At 37.4% G+C, this 23,659-nt stretch overlaps 2 protein-coding genes across 10 annotated transcripts in view; one reads left to right on the forward strand and one right to left on the reverse strand.

Annotated features, from left to right (window-relative positions):
* Positions 1–1,509: 1,509 nt before the first annotated feature.
* Positions 1,510–15,919, forward strand: LOC127663118 (four and a half LIM domains protein 1-like). Of its 2 annotated transcripts, none has more exons than XM_052154573.1 (6): positions 1,510–1,661; positions 12,761–12,942; positions 13,035–13,212; positions 14,611–14,780; positions 15,095–15,281; positions 15,493–15,919. In XM_052154573.1, the coding sequence occupies exons 2-6, from the start codon at positions 12,787–12,789 to the stop codon at positions 15,645–15,647; spliced, it is 846 nt and encodes a 281-aa protein (XP_052010533.1). In that variant the 5' UTR covers positions 1,510–1,661; positions 12,761–12,786; the 3' UTR covers positions 15,648–15,919. The 2 variants fall into 2 exon arrangements, with proteins under 2 accessions (XP_052010533.1, XP_052010532.1); XM_052154572.1 differs by lacking the exon at positions 1,510–1,661 and adding an exon at positions 8,359–8,526.
* The window catches only part of LOC127663102 (ensconsin-like), an 85,689-nt gene continuing 77,740 nt past the window's right edge, over positions 15,711–23,659 (reverse strand). For 7 of the 8 annotated variants that reach the window (XM_052154546.1, XM_052154547.1, XM_052154543.1 and 4 more), the window contains 8 exons: positions 22,625–22,760; positions 20,666–20,846; positions 20,482–20,586; positions 20,308–20,361; positions 19,909–19,981; positions 19,619–19,808; positions 18,941–19,182; positions 15,711–18,686 (listed from right to left, as the gene is read on the reverse strand). In XM_052154546.1, coding sequence (XP_052010506.1) covers positions 18,679–18,686; positions 18,941–19,182; positions 19,619–19,808; positions 19,909–19,981; positions 20,308–20,361; positions 20,482–20,586; positions 20,666–20,846; positions 22,625–22,760 — 989 coding nt within the window. In that variant the 3' untranslated portion in view covers positions 15,711–18,678. The remainder of the gene's footprint in view (positions 18,687–18,940; positions 19,183–19,618; positions 19,809–19,908; positions 19,982–20,307; positions 20,362–20,481; positions 20,587–20,665; positions 20,847–22,624; positions 22,761–23,659) is intronic. The other variant, XM_052154542.1, reaches the window with a different exon arrangement.

The following is a 23,659-nucleotide window of genomic DNA, read 5'->3' on the forward strand; positions in this document are numbered from 1 at the left end:
ACTATGGATTTCTTTGTCCTATCAACAAATGTATTTTTCTCTTGTATAGATGACATGTTGGAGTGCAACACCAAAGTACATTTTTTGACCATCCATACTTCCTGCCTAAAAGGTATAATGTCAAATTGAATAATAACTGAAAATATATTTTTTTAGCGCTCACATTTTGTGTTCTGTCAGCAGTGATGTAGCATAAGAGTCTCTGAGCAGGATCCAAATATCCAAACAAAAGTTATAAGCTGTTACTTTTGGGTATGTGATTTTAGTGAAACCCATCTAAATGCCTTTTAGGGTGTAAGAGGTTTGCCTGTCAATTATACAAATAATTGCTGAAGAATAACTAATCATCATTGTTGTTATTATTGTAATTATAATTCAACAGCATTTAATTCATTTGTCCCAGATATTGCCGCAGGTGACTGGACAACAAATAACCATAAATACCATATGCCTACTGCTTCCATACCTTTCACAGAGTTTGTTCTCCTGGACATGGACTGATGACAGGATGGAGGTTGTTTAAAGGTGATGGTATTTTTTGTGCACTCTGAAATGTTGTGTTAATTCCATGGCCCTGTAGATATAATGAATGTCATATAGGAGTTTGTTCACTATGTGGGTTAAGGGCCTCTCGGTACAGCCTGGAACATCTGTGAATTTGTGAAAGTCTTTCCTCTTTGTGGTCTGTGTCTTCTCTTTTCAATAGCTATGTGGGAATGTATTCTGCATAGACTAAATCATCAAGGATTACGCATTTCTAATTGTAAAGTATGAGATGACTAAAGTCGGAGCTATTTAAGTTTGTATGCACTCCATATATATATATTTTTTTTTGTTAAATATCAGATTACAAAGTTATCATAATCAACAGCGATTTATCAACAAAAACACACTGAATTCTAAATGAAATGCTATAAACATTTACATATTTCTCCTGAACAGATCACAAAACTAAAAATCTTTAATAAATAATTATGCAGCACTACTGAGATCACCAATTACCACAACTGCATGAGCATTTCTTCCTTTTCTCCATAGATTTTTAGCCCTATGGGTTGAGCTTGTTGATATGAACTAAGAGTGTTTGGGTCATGTTGTAGATTCCAGGGGGGTTGGGTAACCCAATAATCAAAACAAGCAAGTATGTTGTGCTGAAGGACTCCAGCCAGGTCTCCTAAGAAACCAAATTGTCCCTGTTGCTAGGGAGGGTAGAGTCACATGGGGTAACCTCATTGTGGTCGCTATAATGTGGTTCGCTCTTGGTGGGGCGCGTGGTGAGTTGTGCGTGGATACCGTGGAGAATAACGTGAAGCCTCCACAAATGCTATTTCTCTGCGGTAACACACTCAACAAGCCATGTGATAAGAAGCACGGATTGATAGTCTCAGGCAACTGAGATTCGTCCTCCGAGACCCAGATTGAGGCAAGTCACTATGACTTGGAGCGCATTGAGAACTAGGCATTCCAAATTTGAGAGAAAAAAAAAAAACAAGCAAGTACAGCCCCCCCCCCCAAATTTCAGGCTAAATCATCGCCCTTGGTTTGGGTCATTTTCTGACTTTTGCCCTCCTCCTTATGCATATGCTTTTAAAGCACGGTGACTGCAGACACCACCTCTCATCACGAGGAGAACTGCGACTCTCACTGTTCAGTGCGCACTGGTAAGTGTGAATCTATGGATTACGGTAGATACTTTTATGTATATGTCGCTGTTTTGTGAATATGCATTTATTCTGCATAAATTTTTTATTTAATATTAGCCTGAATGATGATCCTAGGCAATGTCCATGAATGTAACACTGTATTTTTCTCCTGAAATTACCCAATGTAACAGGTGGACTTCATCTTTATGACGTGTGTTTTTAAATGCTTATTATTGGTTATTATTTTTATTATCAGTACATTTTAATTATGTTTTTATATTAGGTTGCCTATTATTTAAGGCGCTCCCATCCACACATCAAAATTAACAATACATGCTTAAATATGAAAACAATGTCTATGATTTCAAGAAAATGTATCACATTAACTATGTTTCCATCCAAGGATTTTTGGTGAAAAAAGTTTTAGCGCATCAAAATAAAGGTGATGGAAACGCCACAAATGTCACACATGTCAACATAATATTTTTCCGTGTAACTCAAGTGCATAAACTTTATGTCGATACATCAAATGTCGCTGAAAAAATGGTTTGGAAACACTTTTTGTCGACAAAATTGGCATTAACGCAAAAATGTAGTGTCACATGACAGAGTTAGCTGTTAATGACGACAGTATTGAAAGCCAATTTATGTGATTATGGATTGATCTTTATGGCATATAGATCCGATCTGCAAACATGACACTTCCAGGAGTTCCAACACAAATATCTGGTATCATGCACATCGACAAGTGCACGGAAAACAAATGAATAATCCATTCTTTGCGATTAATATAATATCTGTATCCATCCATTTATTTATTAAATTTACTTTTCTACACCATTCAAAATAATAGACGGCAGTCACGGTATTAGCCCATAAAACATAATTTCGGTTCACAAAGATGTTTTAAATTAAGAATAAATAGGCCTACACAATACTAGGAGAAAAGATTTTTTTCTTTACACTATTAAATCATTGTTTAGTTTACTTTTGACAAAATGCCAGCAAAATCCCCTGTATTAAATTAAACAAATTACCAAACAAAAAGAGCATTACATTAAAAAATGTATTAAATGAATTTATTTTTAGACCTATATATGCCTTCTCTTTTCTCAAACTTAAATTAGCTTTACCCTGTTCTGTAGAAAAGTCGGCTGAATGACGTCCTAAGAATGTTCTGCACTTTTTTTCCAAGACTAAACTATCAGAACTATTTGTCCAATGCTGAGTTCACGTTCAGAAAATGAGCTTTTGAACATTTTAAAACGTTTAAATACTTTAAATCTAACCATCTTTACCTCAGATCACATTTACTGCTTCTTCAGAAAATGTCAATTTGCATTATGAAGCTACAATAAAATTTAGATAATAATCAAGTTCAGGTGGTCGTTAAAAGTTGCTGGAGAAATATGCGTGACATAATACTGTTGTGATGGCGATGCTTAGATTAGAAGATTGTTCAAAATATTGAATATCATGAAGGTATCACATGTGAACCCTGATATTTCACTGCATAATTTGTTTTCTTTAATAGCTGTGCACACTGCATATACACATCGATTGATGGTCCTTATACTGAGACAGAAAGTTCCCGCCACTACTTTGTGCTGGTTGCCAGCTTGAACAGGGCCATGACGATCCACTTTCAGGTCGGAACCGGTGCCAACCTGCGTGCGATAGGTGCAACATCAGGACCAATATTACAGTCCTATCAGAAGGGCAACTGTTCCCTTTTGATTGTAATTCCTCCTCTTCTGATTGTTTTTATTTGTTCATTAAAATTATAGTAAACTGGCAAATTTTAAAAAATTAGGGACATCTGGGAGGCGAATTGGCGATAAACACATTTCTGAATGGAAACGGCTTCAGGGCAGATTTATTTTGCGCTAAACCAAAACTTGTGCGACAGTGTTTTTTTTTTGTTGTTGTTGTTTTTTACGTCATCACGCGCACTTTATCAATAAAAGGCCATTTGAATGGAAACGGGCAGAAGGCGGCAAATGTCGCAATTTTATTTTTCGCACTTTCACTTTGTCGGTAACAAAATAGCGCGAAAGGTGGATGGAAAAAGGCTATGCATAATATTCGATGCTCTACTTAATCGTCAGCATTTAGTTTTTGCGGTAAAATTAGGTTTATGTGTGCAAAAAAGGACAAATGTCGTCATGATGAGGTTATCCAAGGCCAGTCAACACATTTCCATTGTTATTGATATCCAAACAAATAATTCAGTTAAGCGTTCTGTTAAGTTTTCTCAAACTTGATCATTTTTACACCTACAGAACTGTAGTTTTCAATTGTAAAGTTTGAATTACAACTTGAATTACAGCAAATGTTGTAATCTCGCTTGTCTTGTCCCCTTGTGGAGCATCTGAGGTCCCGTTATCTCTTTGGATCATAATACTCCATCCGACTCACATAGTGTGCCTTATCCACTGCGTGCACATTACATCCTCTATTCACAATTATAGCATTTAAACCTGATGATACTGCTGAATATTTATGTCAAGAGAAATTTAAGAGAGCTTTTGGATCGCAAACCGAATAAGTCACTGAGGCAACTGAACATTCTCAGGCTTTTACACCCACACCGTTGTCATCCACTAAGAGGCGTGTTTATGTCTCTTATAACAGCAGCTTTGAGAGCACTGCTTTTGAGGTCCTAATTAGGTAATGTGTTGCTGTCGAGACTGTGACCTCATTCTGTACAGTGGGGGCAGTGTTGAGTCGCTTCAGCTGTTTTTCTTCACTCCTGTCCTGTGCCAGTTGTGACTCTGAATGAGAAGTCCCAGTTAGTCATCTATTAACCTTGTCCGACCCCGCGTCCTTTATGTTTGTGTTTTATGTTCTCTATATACTGCGCATAATTTAATTTAATTTAAACCGACTGATCGTATGGTTGTTATCCTTGAACAACAGGTGTATTCCTTTAAAATCCTTTAAAAACAGCATGTATTTCTGTTAATCAGCAGTATTCTGACATATATCCTTGATGTATTTCCTAGATATCTCTTATATGATATGTTTCTGGCATGGTGTTTTGCCTTGATGAGTTAAATATCTTTGGAGCTTGTATTTTCTTTCATTTATCAAATGATAATGTGAAGGAACAAACAAGGCCGCCTCATTGTAAGGGTTTGCTGTAATGGAGGTGAAAAGTAAAAGGTATGGTGAGGACAAGGCTGGTTTATCTCTTACACAAATGTTTCTAAGTTAATGTATTCTTACCATGAACTATGACATATATCCAAAATATGTGACGTTACCAGCTGATGTATGTTTTTTAAAAAATAGATAGGCGGGGGATTTTCCACCAATATTTAATTAATGAAGGAAATAAAACATATTGGTGGCAAGGGAAAAAGACGAGGGCAATAATCCCATTGGTCAGAGATAGTGGGTAAAAGATAACAAAAGGTATATAACTTAGAACTTAGGAGGATAAAGTCAGGACAGACAGCTGGCTGGACTCATGTTTGTTGGTTTTCAATAGACTACAACTTTGGCATCTGGAACTCAAGACTCCGAGAGTTTTCTTACAACTTAGAGAGATTCATCGCGATTTTCCACGACAATCGCAGCTTTAGTAAAGGGTTAAACTTTCGACACACAGAGTCATGTGACAAAACAACATGGTGCATATTACAGCGGAGTTTGTCTTTGGGAGAAACACCAACAAAACTACACAGCCTGGCCAAAAAAAAAAAAAGCATACTCTAATATTCTGTTGGACCAACTTTAGCTTTGACTATAGCATGCATTTATCATGGCATTGTTTCGACAACCTTATGCAGCGTCACAACATATATTATTGTTGTCCTAAATTGCATACATTTTTGGCTGAGATCTTGTTTTGATGATGGGGAGTCTTCTCCAGCACATCCCAAAGACTTTCAATGGGGTTAAGGTCAGGACTCTGTGGTGACCAATTCATGTGTTAAAATGATTCCTCATGTTCCCTGAACCATTCACAATTTGAGCATGATGAATCTTGGCATTGTTGTCCTGGAATATGCCTGTGCTGTCAGGGAAGAAAAAAATCCATTGATTGGATAACCTGGTCATTTCAGTACGTTCAGGTAGTCAGTTTGCATTATAAACTATCTGTAGTGCTCAGTAGCGTAACCAGGGGTGGCCCAGGTTCCACCCAAATGAAGCCCAGGCCCACACAGTATATTAGAGATTATTCTATGACTTGAAATGTATATTTATAAAAAGTTAATAAAAGAATTTATAAATTCAAATGTTTGAAAGTGTGAAATAACTGTTTGAATGTGCCGCTTCTCTGTTGTTAACCACAATTTGGTAAAAAAAAAATTGGGCAAAAACTGGGCCCATCCATTTTTATTGAGGCCCACCGAAAAGTAATTGCCTAGTTACACCCTTGGTAGTGCTAGAGGAAAAGGTGTTCATACTAGAATTTATGCAAATATGTATGATGGCAGATGATGGTTGGCAATCATTTGACTGAAAGAGGTCGATTTCAGGTTACATGAATTTTGGAAAGAACATGTTAATTTCACCAGTGTTCATGCCATTCTTGAGGAGGATCCTTAAAATAAAAACGATGCCATTGACTTTGGAGTTATTGACTTACTGGGCAGCAAGGTAGCTGCCTTTAATTTCAGGCACTGCCCATGTTTATGAGATGGAAAAGGCTGGAATGCTGACCTTCACATCTCTGATGGCACACATGTTGTTGTGTACACCAACTCTCTCTGCACAGTCATTTGATGAGTCAGTTGTTTTTTAATAGTATTCTGATAAATGAAATGGATTTATCATTGTAATGCACACGGACCTGGAACAAGCATTGATAATTATGGTTAGAACTCAAAGAGTCTTGTAAGAACATTTGCAGAACTATTAAAAGTAACCAGTAAGAATAGTACAAATTTTTTTTTTTCCTTCCTCAGTTGGGTGAAGTGTTCAAAACCACTTGTGTTTTGAACTTCTAAAGTAGAAGTTAGGCTTTGTCCTTAGTTCATATTGGAAAATTCATAATTTACTGCTATAAGCCGGATCTGATGGTAGAAATTTAGACAGTTAGTGGAATGGAACACCTTGTAGCTATTTTGTTTGTTAGATTTGTTTTGTAACCCTTTACCTTCACTTTGGTTGACTCTTGGACTACTCGCACCTAAATTCAGAAGTACCGTCTGATCCTACTTCAGCATCTTCACAAGCGGATTCTTAAGATTGTAGGTTCTTGCCAACAGACAGCAGATACCAGCAGCAGGCCTTCAGCCATGTTCCGCTCTCTTATGGGGTCTAGATAAGGGATAAGTGGGCTTGTTTTAGAGTATTATGCCAGGTTGATTGAGCAGGGCTATTTCAGGCGACCCTGAGCGGCATGATCTTAGTGGAAGACAGGTGGATCGACATTCTGTTTCCATTGCCAGTCTCATTTAAAGGCTGAACATTAATAACCAATGAGTCATTTTAAAATTTTAACATCCCATGCAGACATACAAAAAAAATTATAATAATGTATCCATAGCATCATACATATTAGAAATATGCTTTATCATAATAGGGTCAAAATTATCTTTAAATTTGATACAACCTGTATATCTGAAAAGATAATCCTGCAATTACAAATTACAATACAGAAGAAAAAAAAAAGTGCACTTTCATAATGTTCTTCTGAAATACCAATGAATAAATATGATTGCACAGATGGAAAACTGAGCACAGCTTATCCCTTCTATCGAAAATAAACTAGCCTTTTTTTACAATGAAAATATAGATGTCAGTGGTAATTCATTACATTATTGACATGAATAGTGTGTCCAGAGGTGCTGCATGAGTGTAGACTGCTTCTAACTTTAGTCCTTTCAAGGAAATCGTTTTTCCCCATTTTTTTTTTTCTTCTTCAAAGTGTTTGCAGTCTGGGAGGATTATTCAACTCTCAAAAAATGAAATGTCTTTAATCATTAGTATGTGTTTGTATAATGTCATGCATGCCTATTCCTGAGTAACTACAGGAATCTTGGCCTAGTTCATATGAAGCATAGTTTTCTTCATACATCACAATCAGGAAAACCCAAAACACTTTAAGAAATGAGTATAGAAATTAAAGTGGAGCTCCATACTCAGTTTTACAAACAAAAGTGTTTAAAGCACATTTTTGAAATCTTCAATGGGTAGTTTACGTGCATGGTCAAATTGAGTATCAAAGGCATTTGAGGCTATGTGGCATTTTATAAAGTATTGTAATTATTGGCCTCTAAAAATCACAGAGACACAGTATCCAATGAGTAATGAATCTTTCATTGTTTACTTTTCCATCTCTCCCACACTAATGCCTCGACATTAATGAAGTTTTATTGCATGTTTTGTTTAAACGGACAGGCCAAAGTTTAATTCACAACATAAGCACTGATAAACAAAGTTGTTCAAGGTAAACTGATAGATTAAACATGGTCCCGCATACTGTTACATCGAATATGTTTGTGCTATTGTGCTCCAAAGGCCTTTTTTAGTGTTCCATTTGAGAAAACAAGCAAAAGACTCTCTGATACACCAGATCCCAGTTAATTCCTTGTTTTTCTCCACTCTTATGTCATAAGCAAGGAATTCAGTGTCTCTCCCTCTGTGTTCCCTCCCCTCCACTTATCCTTTGCACCATGGCCTAACATGGAGAGGGCAGCTGATCCTTTGCATGGGATTAGTGGGTTTGAGAGGAAAGGCCATGGGTGTGGTGGGCAACTGGGGGGCAACCGGGGGGCATGGTGAAGGTTGGGGCATCTGGGGTTGTATAAATGTCTAATACCTCAAAGAGAAGACTGGAGTTTCCTCCTCCTCCATCGTTCCATCTCTTTCTATTGTTCAAGGCTTTCCTGTTTCCTGAAACAAGATATGACTTTCTACAGGCACTCAGGTAAAGATGCAAAAGGGGGCTTTTGTTTATAGATGAGCTTATGTTGTGTTTTGATCTTTATTTAAAACTGTATGTCAAGTCATATTTTTTTGTTTAACATCCATATATAACTGGTGCTGGAAGATGGTGGAATTATTGTGGCATACTTGTAAGGAAGCGCTTCAGTAAAGCTTGTGTCTTTTATATTACCAATGTGGATCTTTTGGAACCGTTGTAATTTGGTGTTTATGCCAAAGATTTATGGTGTTATCTGAAGACCAACACAAAACCGCAAACACCCGCTAACCCAGTGTATCATATTATCAGTTGAACGTTTCATTGTATTGGGAGATATGGAAGTTTGTCCATGTGGCACTGAAGCACTGTGGTTTGGTCCACATCTAGGATGCAGCCTAGACCACTCTAGTTTAAAACAAATTAGTACTCATGATAGTAAAATACTAATTCCCAGATTTGCCAAATTCACAGGCTATAGACTAGAAGCGACAAGTCATGAAACAAAATTTGTATTATTGTTTGGAATATCTGTGAAATACATCTTGTATTTTGTATAGGGTTACTTGTATATGTTTGCTCTTTTGGTAGCACTCTCTTTGATGTTCTCCCCATGGCTGAATTTGATTTCACGTTGACCTTCAGACTGTGCTTGCTCTCCTATTTGGGACAAAGGGGTCCATTTGTTTCCTTTTTTAAGCACTCTGACAGAGCAAGCTAAACATGAACAGCTGATGGATGGTGTCCCAAAAGGCTTAGGGATAGAGCATAGTGCTCAGGACACATGGATGGTTAAATTCACAGAATCCACTTTGGAAGTCGGAAGGGACAAATCAGGGAAAGGACAATGCCAATAGGCTTAATGCAATGAAACAGTGAATTTTTACCCAGAAAATTTCCTCCCAGGTAATATTAGGAGCAGGAAAGTGACTCTGGCCTGAGATTTTAAAGCTTTAGCTCATGCCTTTTCCATGGAATTATCATTTCAGTGTTATGATTTACTAAAACCTTAAACAAAAGAAAATAAACAGTGCAGAGTATAAGTTTTTTTTTTTTTTTTTGAAGCGGCTGTACTGAATGTGTTCCCAGAAACGCCTTTCATATGTCTTATGTTATCTGTTTACTAATACAAAAAAATGAAATTATCCAAATGAAAGGAGAGTTTGATCTGAATAAGTCCATCAGGCAGATGTTTAGTGTCAGCAACAGCAACTTGGAAATGGTCAGCTCACCAGTTATCTTAAGAACTTTCAAAAGTAGCAGGTGAGGAAAATTTGGCAGTCAATCTGCTATTTTAGTTCCATTTTGTTTCTGGTGTGCTTCAAGAAATTGAAATTTTTTTTCTTCCAGTAAACAATTTCTAAATATCCCTAAAGGAATATTCTGGGTTTTATACAAATTAAGTTTAATCAACTGCATTTGTGGCATAATGTTGATTACCACATAAATGAACTTCAACTTGTCCGTCCTTTTCTTTTAAAAAACTGCCAAAGAGGTTACGGTGAGGCACTTATTATGGAAGTGAATAGGGACAATTTTCTGAGGGTTTAAATGTGAAGCTTATAATTTTATAAAAGCACTTGCATTAATTCTTCTGTTAAAACTAATGTATTATTTGAGATGTAAATTTGTTTAAATTGTAATTTTTACAGTCATTGTTGGGTTTATTGACATTGCATCTTTATGGCAACAAAGTTGTAATATTGGCTATAACGTTACACAGAAAAGGTTAGTAAGCAATTTTATCACACTGAAATAGTCAACGCACATGTTGTTTATGTCTTGTAGCTTTACTTTTGAAACAGTGAATATTTAACATTTACGGATTGGCCCCATTCACTTCCATTGTAAGTGCCCCACTGGAACCCAGATTTTTACTTTTTTTTTTTTTAAAGGAGGGACGAGTCTAAATTAATTTTGGGTGGTAATTAATATTATGCCACACTTGCTGTCAATTGAGCTTAACTTGTATTGAACCCGGATTATTCCTTTAAAACAAGATACTCTACTTTTACTTGAAAGGTAAAATTGTGTAAGATAATAAGTCTTATTTTCAGAGACTTGGATTAATCTTATTTTTCTTACCCCAATGACAAATTGTTTTGGACTGATTTCAGCATAAACCTCTAAGATTTGAGATTTTGCTTAAAATAATAATAATAATAATAATAATAATAATAATAATAATAATACAAATTTAGATTTTGGGATTTGAAAATTAAACAATTCAAGATATACAGTATTCTCTGAAAACTAGTCTTAACATATTATGCTATTTGGTTTCTCTTCTGGTTTTAACGATGTTTAGATATATTCATTGGAAAACAAGACTCAAATACTCATAATAAAATAATCAGAATTTATTCTACCCTCCAATAAGGAATCTATACCCAATTATGTGCTTTCTAATATCCTGTACTTTCTAAAGAGTTGATTTTGAAATTTACACCATATCATTTTCACTTTGACAGAATTGGTGGAATGTTAATGGGAGATGGCCATTTTTATATCAGAACCAAAAATATGATGTTGACAGAGGAAAAACTCCACTGGGAAGAATGAGTGTGCAGTTCTAAAAATACAGCTTGACAACGGCCATTAAATGCAGCTCTTACTATCAGGAACAAAATGTTAGCACTCACATCTGTGGGGTGATTTGGCTTCTGTGTCTTCATGCAAACTTGTTTGGCATGCAAGTTGCTAGGCTGTGTGTTGCAACAGATGCTGGGGCTTAAGACATACCATTTATCAACTCAACAATATCAGGCATAAGAGACAATGTTTTAAGCAAACATCAGTTTGAGTCAGAACTATAGATATATACATCAAATAGGATATAATATGCATGCATAGACCAATGTGAAGGGATGCCATTTTGGACAACACTGGAATATCTTATAAAGAAGAGGAATATCAAAAAGCCTATTTATTATTTCAAGACCATTTACACTACCAGTCAAAAGTTTTTTTTTTTTTTTTTTTCTTTTCTTCACATTTTAGAATAATAGTTAAGTCATCAAAACTATGGAAAAACATAAATGGAGCTATGGGAATTATGTTGTGACTTAACAAAATCCAAAATAAATAAAAACGGTGTTATATTTTAGCATCTTCAAAGTAGTCACCTTTTGCCTAGAATTTACAGACATCTTGGCATTTTCTCAACCAACTTCTTGAGATATCACCCTTGGATGCTTTTTAAACAGTATTGATGGAGTTCCCATCCATGTTGGGCACTTATTGGCTGAAGAGTCCCTCCCAAGGACTCAAGGTTTGGCTAGTTAGCATGGGCCAGTTATTCCATATGTACAGCATTTTGGTGGTAAAAAGCATCTTTCTCTGTTGACGGCCAGACAACTGCCATTGAGATGATAAGGAAGGCTAACGGATAGCTCTCTTAAAGGGTTAGTTCACCCATCATTTACTCAATATCAAGCCATCCTAGGTGTACAGTTTATGACTTTCTTCTTTCAGCCAAATACAATCAGTTATATAAAAAAAATATCCTGGCTCTTCCAAGCTTCATAATGGGAGTGAATGGTACCTTAGATTTTGAAGCCCAAAAAAGCACATCATACGTTCAACACTTCTCACTCGAGCTCACACCTACGTCATACGCCGGAAGTCGACTCTCTTGCAGACGGCCATTACTGGAAGCCAGTTATTATAGTTTATAAAGTTATAAATATGTATATTTTTCTTACAAAAATGCATCGCTTTGCTTCAAAAGGTCTTTATTAATCCCCTGGATCCGTATGGATTACTTTTTTGATGGATAGATGTTCTTTTTTGGGCTTCAAAATCTAAGGTACCATTCACTCCCATTTTAAAGCTTGGAAGAGCCAGGATATTTTTTTCATATAACTTTGATTGTGTTTGGCTGAAAGAAGAAAGTAATATACACCTAGGATGGCTTGAGGGTGAGTAAATTATGGGATAATTAGGTGAACTAACACAAAGGCATTTTATAGTAGAATCATTGGTCCCTCCAGCCACTCTGTGAGATTGAGCAACACCGACCTCTTGTGACGACTTGATAAATAGCACCTCAAACTGCAATGTACATAACAGCACGTGAAGCTGCATTGAATCAGACATTAATATAAATATTAATGCACAAAAATTAATTATAATATTTTTTCTTAATTAGACTCTCACTCATGTCCACGTTCCATATTATAAAATAATGATTTGCCTATCTTTGCTAAAGCAGTCATTTACTTTGCCCTTGTCTCTATAGGTCCACGCAGCTATCTGAGCTCTACCATGACTGAGCGATTTGACTGCATCTACTGCAGAGACAACCTGCAGGGCAAGAAGTACGTCAACAAAGATGGCAAGCATGTGTGTGTGCGCTGCTTCGACAAGCTCTGTGCCAACACTTGCGCTGAGTGTCGCAAGCCTATCGGTGCTGATGCAAAGGTTGGAATTATGCTGGGGTTGAAATTAAAATCATTTTAGCATCATACACTTGGCAATCTTTAACTCCTAGTTTTCTCTTTTTCTCTGTTCAGGAGCTGAACCATAAGAACCGCCATTGGCACGAGGACTGCTTCCGCTGTGCCAAGTGTTACAAGCCGCTGGCCAATGAGCCCTTTGCTGCAAAGGATGATGGCAAGATCATGTGTGGCAAGTGTGGTGCACGAGAGGACTCGCCTCGCTGCCAAGGCTGTTACAAAGTGATTATGCCAGGTGTGTGTATGCGGAATCCTTAGACATCTATTTTCTCTCTAGGCAACAAACATTTAAGTACAACCTCTATATACTTGAATGGGTTAAGACTGAAATCTCCAAAAATGTTTTAAATAACATCTGACAACATTGCTGACCTACAAAGGCAAATTAGTAACTAGGCCAACAGTGAAACAAATGGCTTAAAACTTGGTTTCAGTGTGAATATTTGCAATTTTAACATTTTGTTTTCTCAGCATACTTGAGCCAGACCCATCTGTCACTGGGCAGATCATATTCTAAGAGTAGGGTGCACAGGTGTATTGGCTGCTGATATTTATTGGCCAATTATTGACCAAATTAAAACCATTGGCATATCAGTTATAAGCATGAAAACGCTGATATGATTAATTAGAAACACACTTTGTAAAAATTCTGTATTCAAATGCACAATCCAGAAATAATAATAGCCACAATATGTAGAAGGGTTGGCACTTCTAAAAATGTCATATTTAATTTGTATTCTTTCTTGTTCTCACATTAATGCTAAAAAACAGCCATAAATGGACGTGAAAGCAACACTATGGTATAGGCTCCATACACACTTTGGAACAAGGAGATTTTGACTTCTGAGACATCGGTATAATATCCATTAATGCTGCATGAATTATTAAATTAAGATTGAAAACGCAATATGGCCTTGTGAGATTTCGAAACCTTAAAAGGCGGTACCAAAATATTGTCTGCAGTTAGCACTTCAGACAATGCTGCGTAAGCAAGCAGTGCCCTCTAGTGGCCTGGATGGTTTTATCCATTATACCAGTATAATTCAGCATTTAAAAGGGAGTTTTGTTTCTTTTGGATAAACGTTTTATTTTTCAATGATGTGGTTGACGTTACCGTGGAATTGCTAATCGTATTAAATGCCTAATTGTAAAATGAGTTTTGTTGTTTTGAACTGCAAAAACAGATGTGCAAAAAATATTTTGAAGTACTGAATATTTTTTTTCTTATCAGTCATTAATGTTGTCATTTAGTTATATTTTGCAAATAAGTTAAATATGTTTTCTCTCTTTAAACTGTAGTCATGTGTTCAACAGATTCTGGCAAAAATTTTATATCTCTGCATCACTATCTAAGAGACACTATTTTGGTCATAATTTTGATCAAATGTATTATAAAATAGTTACCGTGATTTACCTTGGCCATTTTTACTGAAAGGCAGAAGTTCCAGTCCTACAGCTGCCATATTGAAAATAACCATTTCTCCAATTAATTTATCTTTGAGTTGTCCTTTTCTTCCCCTTATACAGCCTCTATTGTCACGGCAGAATGAACCCACTTTTTTTCAACAAATATCTCACCTACACACCCACACACTATTGTTAGTAACAGCCAAGTCTTCGTGTATCGCTTCAGGTTCTCAGAATGTGGAATACAAGAACAAGGTCTGGCATGAAGAGTGTTTCACCTGTTTTGAATGCAAGCAGCCAATCCGCAGTCAGAGTTTCCTTACCAAGGGTGACAATATGTACTGCACTCCCTGCCATGAGAAGAAATTTGCCAAGCACTGTGTCTGCTGCAAAGAGGTCAGTTAATCTGGACAGAATGACTGCATTTAAGATCAAAAGACTTATCAATGGCAAAGAAACAACACTTAATCTGGACCCCTTTTGACCAGTAATATTCCTGAATGGATGATTACAGGTCGGAGGAGAAGATACCGTAATTAATTATTAAGACCGATTTAACTGTTTTGACCAATTATTTGAAAAGACCCAACGCAATAAATAAGTTCATCACTACGGCTTTCAACAAGTTTTGCACTACACAATGCTTTCTCTAACACTCTCAACTAGACATTTTCTGAACTCATTGTCCTTTTGTCCAACCTTTTAATCAGGCCATCACCACAGGTGGGATCACCTATCAGGACCAGCCATGGCATTCTGAGTGCTTTGTATGCCACACGTGCAGGAAGCCTCTAGCTGGAGCTCGTTTCACACCCCACGAAGATCAGTTCTTCTGTGTGGACTGCTATAAGACTTCTGTGGCCAAAAAGTGCTCTGGGTGTCAGAATCCCATTACAGGTAAAAATTTGCAAATACAGAAGCATTTTCCCATTTCAAATGATAATTTTTAAACAAATACACTTTTAAATAGGCATGGTTCAATGCAAAAAAAAAAAAAAAGAACAGTTGCAACAAACCATGTGTGTACTAGAACAATACTCACAAAAAATAATAATAATTGCAATTGGGGTATGTCCATGGCTGTAAATGCTTGTTGTCTTTGTTCCAGGATTTGGCAAAGGGACCAATGTTGTGAACTACGAAAACAAATCCTGGCATGAATATTGCTTTAACTGCAAAAAATGCTCACTTTCCCTGGCCCACAAACGCTTTGTCGTCAATGGGGAGGGCATCTACTGCCCTGACTGTGCCAAAAAGCTGTGATGGCCTAAATGGATGGTCAATAAAGCTTATTAGCAAAAACAATTAAGATGGAAACAGTAGTAAAAAAAAAAGTGTGAGAATGTTTTTCAGTTTTATGTTACATGTTCTTAGGAGTTAACAGCAACCATAGACACAGCTGGATTCACAAACCTAAAACAGATTTTTAAACTTATTATTGTAAAGCTTTGCTGAAATTGTAAAGTGTGATGTCAGAATGGGAATACAGCATGCATTAATACAATGGAAGTATTTAATTAAATGGCTTGATGTTGCTTTGTGGAAAAAGGTGTTTTATTTTTGAACATATTTGGCTGTTTAATTTCTTTAAACTGTATATACAGTATATGAACAATATAATAGGAACTTATAATGAAAAAATACATGCATGTATTGAGGAGACTGCAATAAATAACCCCAAACAACATTTTCATTTATCTTCCAAAACTTTATTTTAACAATTTATATTTTACCAGTACACTTTAGATATATTTACAAATATAATTTGTGGTCAGGGCTATTTCAAGACAATAAACTGCTCAAATAAAAGCAGATCCCATTCATGACCCTGGTCAAGTAGATTGATTGTCATGGCCGAGGTAAGCTCATGTGACGCGTTAAGGTATTAATATATAAAAATAAAATACAGCCCATTCTGCATCTAAGGCACCGTCCAATTCTACACCTGTATTAAGTACTTAAAGATTAAAGAACAGCTTTAGTTCTGATGTATACAGGACACAGTCCTCTACAGGTCCTGTTAATGGACATCAGCATCTGGGGTCTAAAAGCCACAGTCAAAACGAACCTGGAAAGTGTCTATCATATAACAAAGATAAAAAAAAAAAAATACAAATATTCACAGAAAGCAGTTGCATATAAAATACATCAAAGACACTTAAATAAATAACAAGGGATCTATTCCTACACAGATGGAATGATACTAATTAGCTAATTTTATCCTTGACTACCTGTAAGCTCTGTGGCCTTTTGAATGATAAAAATAATCGGTTAATAACCTATTACATATTTCAAAGGAAAGTCTTCAACATTAACTCAATTCAACACAAAGTCTTTACCACTAGACTCCTCAAGCACATGGAGACCCATCTTTTATTACAACTGCTTGGACATACCAATAAATCACTTGAACATTCTCAACCAATGAACAGTATATGTACATTTAGTCTGTTTTTCCTCAACCAGGTGACATGCTTCTTATCTGTAGTATTGCTAATCATCAGTCAATTTCACAGCAGCTTCATAATCAAAAACACCTTTAGACTTTGCTTGCACCCTCAATACACATTCTTCTGCCCTGCTCATGTCACTTCAAATTCTGTAACAAAAACAATCTAGTACTGTAATCTGTTGTGTAGTAATCTTAGTAACAGCATTTCATCTTGTAGTACAGAGCTAGAATTCCCTGGACCTCACTATAAAGTACAGTAACAGAGGATGATCCAAACCTGCTGCCTACTTCTCATTCCAAACCAGACAAAATGGCCAAATAGCCTAATACTGATTATTTCCATAATACTTAAATATGTGGAAATATAGTTTCAAATATTTATATTTATGCATATTCGAAGAGAACCAAATTTAACACACACACACACACACACACACACACACACACACACACACACACACACACACACGGAAATAAGAGTTGCATTTAGACCTTGGATGTTTAAAACTAACAGTAACTGCGAACACATGCACATTAGGATCTGAGAGTTTAGTATGACCCTGATGGAACTTTCGGCATTTGAGCACGCGTTAAATCATTCAAGTTTTGCTACAAGAACCCATTTGTTCCAACCCCTGGGGAACATAAACTAGAAACATGCAGAAACCTTGTCAAGCATGCAAGTAAGGTTACAGTAATTCTGTTATACTATGCAATATAGCCGAGCATGGATTCATGGAGACATCAGAAGATATTTTACTTTGAGGGTTGACTTAAATTAGAATTTGATAACTAGTTTTACTTATGTACAGGATATCAACAATATATGTATTTACTACACAACAGAAACATACACCATATAGACCTCACAAAGCAACAAGTGTTATTGTGCCAGTCTGCATTTGAGCTCCTACATCCTTAAATCTCTGAGCCTAAAGCTGTATAGATGAATGTTTACACTCAATTTGAATTTTAGCTTGGAGTATGATCGATCTGTTTTTATTGAAATCCGGACCAGAATTTGCTATCTGAAGTAGGAATGCATCTCAATGGTCTACGCGGAGTGAAGCTAGAGTTGTTGCCCAGCTACAGTAAGGATATAGTGTTAAACACTATATTGGTTTTTAAGTTTGGAGCTTTAAAAAAAAAAAAAAAAAGTTTGAGGAAAATACTCCGTCATCTTGTCAAACCTCATACTTCTAAGACCTCATACTTCTAAAACAGATTCCAATTTGGGTTACATACCTGAGTTCCTTTTGCATTTCTCGCACGGGTTTTAATAAGTATGTGTGTGACTGGAACCTCTATGTCAGCTGAAAATATTAGTTATCTATCATCAAACTTAACTCACTAACTAACAGGATCATTTTATAAAGCTCAATGTAGCAATGACAATGTTATAACAAACATGAAGAAACAGAGGCTGGAATTTAGCAAAAAGGTGCACATGGTAATTCCAAAGTAACCGACAGGAGACAACTGCCATTTGAATAAATTACAAAGTTGTCCTACGTTTAAAAGACAAAACAACAACAATAATGAGAAGACCGATTTAACATTGACGTATAACATTGACGTATAACTGCTAAACAAATACACAAGCACACTGAAGGAATCTAACGTTTTCCCTGAAGCATTTCTTTATCATTTTTCTTCCAACTTTTAATTATATTCCTTTGCTTAATCCATCTATTATCTGAAGAGCAGAGACTGTGAGACACAGTACACTTTCTGAGGGTTCCTCTGGCTGTCCAGATGAGTCTGAATGCTGAGACTCTGAGGTTCAGCTCGATAAGACTCACTGAGTGCAATATCCAGTTGGCCCTAAATAGACCTGCACATTCACATTTCTTAAAAAAAAAGAAAAAAGAAAAGAGAAACAAGTGGTCAATTTTACAACAAATACAATAAAATGTGAATGACTAAAAGGGATAGTTCACCCCAAAATTTGAATTCTGTCATGATGTTAGGGAGAATATTAGGGAACGGCTGCCTCTGTCACAATTCACTTCTGCTGCATCTTTTTTCCATTCAATGAAAGTGAATGGTGACTGAATTTTCCTATTTGGGTGAACCATCCTTTAATTAAGTCAAAAGCCCTCACCAGACAGAGCTTCAACAGGCTGGGCTGGATGGAGGGGACACGTTTTCTCTTCAAAGGCCATTCTGGGCCCCTCGGGGCCCCCATCAGCCATCAGGGGTTTGCCTTTTGCATGAACACCTAGATCAATCAGTTCCTCAAAGCTCCAGGGTCCGCCTTTACCATTTAAACCTGTCACAAGGTCCACCTTAGAGACTTCATTCACAAACTCAGAGCCCTCCATCAGACAGGACCTTGGAGGCAGGCTGCCAGAGGATAAAGCATCAGAGATTTAATCTGGTTGCCATCAGACTGTGTGATGACATATAAATAACAAATCTGAATAAAAAAAAGACACACTGTCAAATGAATAAAAAGTATATATTTTATAAAATGTAAACAACGCATTTTGGTTTAGTACAATGGCACAATTAAAGCCAGTTGTAATTTAACAAACAACATTTTTGTAATGATCATGTTTAAAATTTGACTCATGGGGATCATCATATTTAGGGGTCCTTGGAAACAAAAAGGCAAAAAAACCCCCAAAATAACCCCTGTATTATAACATTGCTAATACTGCTTTTTTTAAAAAATGCAATACGCTTCTTGAGTTTATGGGATACAGTGGTTTTTACTAGGATTAAGGGGTGGGTTTAGGGCACTCTGTTTTGCGTTATGCCTAAGAGATTATTTCTGTACCTATCTACTGAGGGATCCTCTGTGCTGGGTCCATTGCTGTTCTCCTTATCATCCACATCTGTTTCTCCATTCACACTACCAGCTGGCTCCTCTTGCTCTGTCACTGGCTCCTCCAAAGTCAGGTGATTCTCCTGGGAGTCTGATGGCTCTGCTTCCTCGACACTTTGGTCAGACTCCACAGCCTGGTTCTCTGAATTTTGAAGAAACATCTTTTATTTCATCCTACATATAAATAACTGAATTGATCTCTGCTGTTGCCACCAAAGCAATATGGTCATAAAGACACTGACCCTTATTTTCATAGTTTATTTGGTCCTCAGCCTCCTCTCCATTTTCATCAGTAATGTCTCTCTCATCATTACTCTGAGGAAAAAACACACACACACACACACACACACACACACACACACACACACACACACACACACACACACACACACACCATAGGCAACACAGGTGTCATGGAAATTTACATCTGTTCAAGTTAATATTTACATATGATTTATATCCATTTGTTTTAAATATTTATGCCAGTCAAATACGGAAGGGCTTCCCAGAGTCCCAGTTTCTGTCAAGTTTTCACCTCATCTAGTTTGTTTGGGACTATTCTTTGTAAAGCTGTTTTAGAACAATATGTATTGGGAAAAGTGCTTTAAAGAGGAATGGAACTGAATAGAAATTACACTTACCTTAAAATCCATTTGGTCTGTTTTTCTGGTTCTCTTCATAATTTCTTCAATTCTCTAGAGATGGAAAGAGAAAGAACGTTGATTACAGCCTCTGCCTCAAACACAGTCATTTCATGAGCGAGACAAAACGAAAACAAAACTGTGGAAATGTCAGTGTCATAATCCAGCGCTCACCTTCTTTCTCTCAATGCGCTCCTGTTGGTTCTGTTCCAAAATGCGTGCTCTCTCCAGACGCTGCTTTTCTGCCTCCTCTAGGGCCTTCGCCTCAGCCTCCTCATTCTGCCGTTGGACGAGCAATAAGTCAGTCACTCAACTGACCAATCATCAGCTCTATGAGGGTTTAAGAAAGCAGACTAACCTCTTTCTGAAGTTCAGCCTGTATTTGCTGCTCCTCGAGCTCTGCTTGCTGTCTCTGCTCCTCTTCTTTACGTGTCTGCTCCTCCTCTTCCCTCTTCCTCTCCTCCGCAAGTCTCTTCTCCTCCTCTAATTGTATCAAGCGCTCCTCCTCTGCAATACGCTTCTCCTCCTCTTTCCGCAGCCTGTTGAGACACGATACCTGAGGGCCTTCGGCACTTGAAAAATAGCTTTAACACACTGAGGCAAGGTTTACTTTAGCTTCTTTCATAATTACTATATAAGGATGTTACTTTTTTTTTTTTATAGAGATTGCGTAACAAAAAGCAATTTCTAGCTGATGAAATATTTTAGAGTGGAGCATAACTAGAAAAACGTATATATTTCACCATAGAACTTTTCATAATTTTTTTCAAATAATTTGACTCTTCCGTGCTTCGAAAGCACAATTTTGTAATTCCCATGTTTCTAGTTTACCTCAGTGCAAACTGAGGTACTGGTGTTAAAGTAGGATTTAATTATGGCTGGGTATCGTTAAAAACATTTCTATATCGATACCGATATACTTTTGTATATCAATTTTATGAAATCTGTTTTAACAAGATTACAAATATTACCTAAAAAAAACTTTGGTTTTATTTTTTAAGTTCGTTGACTTTTTTACAGACTCAAATGACTCATCTCCTGAGCCTTCTGGTCTCCTCATGCCAGGATCGGCAGTGGCAGAGGCTACAACATTAATGTGAAGAGGAAAAAACAAAACAAGAAAGCTAAACTGTTAATTCAGCCAACCATAAGGATAAGTACGGTTTAACAAGATAACTAGTTTAATGCGAGTTAAACTTGATCAGTTACTGTCAACTTAAATGCATTTTTAGCATCGATTTAGCTTGCTATCTATAGCCATACATCCAAATAATATCTAACTTTACATAGGTCCAGTTTATAGGACTATGTCACCGCACACAGAAACGTTAATTTAACACGTACACAAGTATGTACCACTACAAATTAGCCAATTTACTTTGTTGGTTTGTTTGCTAAACGTAAACCTACCTGTCGGAGTCCAAGTCAATGCGCCGCTGCATTCATCAGTAGTTTTGGAAGAGGACTCATGTGGTGGGAATGTTGCTGGAAGCTCTGTGGCAGAAGGATGCTGAGAGGATGACTGCACTGGCTCGGTCTTCTTGCAGTCGAAAACGGAGCAACTTTCTGCTCTTAAGTTTATTCCGTGCAGTGTCAAGTGCTTCATCAGATTTGTTGTGTTGCCGGTCTTTGCAGCAATTACCTTGTCGCAAATATTGCACCGCGTGCTGTTGGCATCGTGCCTGGTGATATGTAGCCACACTTTTGATCTTTTCCAAATCTTTTATACCTATGGGGGTTGGAACGCATCCACACTACAGCCTCAAGTGTGAGCCGCGTCTTTAGGCGTAACCGCCGTAAACTAGTGTTTTTCCTTGATGCCTAAACACAGCTAAATGGGCAAGTTAGAATGCTACATGCTTATCATTGATGTTGACGAGATTAACCACTTTGGTATTGAAATTTGGTACCGAACGACAAGACATTTTTTGATACTCGATAGTTTAGGGGTGTGGCAGGGTGGAGGGCGGGGCCGGGTCGTGATACTACACACCTGGTCCCGTATTAGGCTAATTATGCCTCCGTGAGGTTTAAAGGCTGACTGCGGAGGGCCGTGCGGGAGAGAGAGATCGTTAGCGGACATGTCCGTCATGTGTGTGTTTGTGTCTTCTTTTAAGTTTACCATTAAACTATTATTTATATCGTCAAGCCGGTTCTCGACTCCTCCTTTCCATTGAATACTTTACAAGGGGCAATTCGGTCGGTGTCTAAAATGTATCGAACTCGATACCCAGCCCTAGATTTAATGCTGGTACTCTCTCCAAAAAAGGACTGTCTTGCGGACATTGAGATAATGAAGTGAGTGAAATAAATGTACCTCTCCTGCTCTTCTTTCTGTATGCGTAGCTGTTGTTCTTTCTCTTTCTGTTCACGTGCCAGACGTCGGTTCTCCGCCAGGATCTTTGAAGCCTCTGCGGCTGAGCTGGTTCCTGTAATGGATTTGGAACTGGAATCTGAGAAATGCAACAAATACCTCATAACTATAGCACTATGTGGAAAATTGCATTGAGGAAAATGGTAGTAGAAATCTATCCAGAAGAGGGTGCTTTGCCTCAATCATAAACCTGCATTGCAGTGAATAGACACAAACACAGTAACCCCTGCAGTACCTGAACTTAAATACAACAATGGTGTGGATTTGCTGCTTAAGTTGCTTTGTATTGGCCAGACACTTTGCAAGGCAGGGAGCAGTAAAAAGCTTACCGTAATTTCCGGACTATTGAGCGCACCTGAATATAAGCCGCACCCACTGATTTTTAAATAAAATATTATTTTGAACATAAATAAGCCGCACCTGTCTATAAGCCGCAGGTGCCTACCGGTACATTGAAACAAATGAACTTTACTCAGGCTTTAACGAAACACGGTGTGGCAGCGGGGGCGTGGTCAAGCGCCCGTCCGGGAGAGAAAAGCGGTAAAGGCGCTTACACCTGAGCTAAATTATGTCTAACACCGGTGTCTAATTTCAGTAAGCATGGGGAGAGCGGCATAAAAAGGCAGCAGCCACAGAGCTGAGAGATTGACACACGTCAGTCTAGTGTTGGCGATAGAAGAATTGAGAAACTTTATAAAATTGATTAAACATTGCTGTGGCCATTAAAAGCCTTACCTGGAACGTCAAGTGCCCTGCTGAAAACTGTCACACTGGTGCCCGTGTGACCGTTTTCCCAAGAAGGACACGTGAAGCAGGGCACTTGAAATTAGACACCGGTGTTAGACATAATTTAGCGCAGGTGTAAGCGCCTTACCGCTTTTCTCCCGGACGGGAGCTTGACCACGCCCGCTGCCACACACGGCTTGTAATAAAACATTTGCAGTAAACAGTAGCCTACCAAGTCATTGGTCACTATCT

This window comes from Xyrauchen texanus, chromosome 23 (assembly GCF_025860055.1).
Source record: "Xyrauchen texanus isolate HMW12.3.18 chromosome 23, RBS_HiC_50CHRs, whole genome shotgun sequence".
In the NCBI taxonomy this organism is placed as follows: domain Eukaryota; kingdom Metazoa; phylum Chordata; class Actinopteri; order Cypriniformes; family Catostomidae; genus Xyrauchen; species Xyrauchen texanus.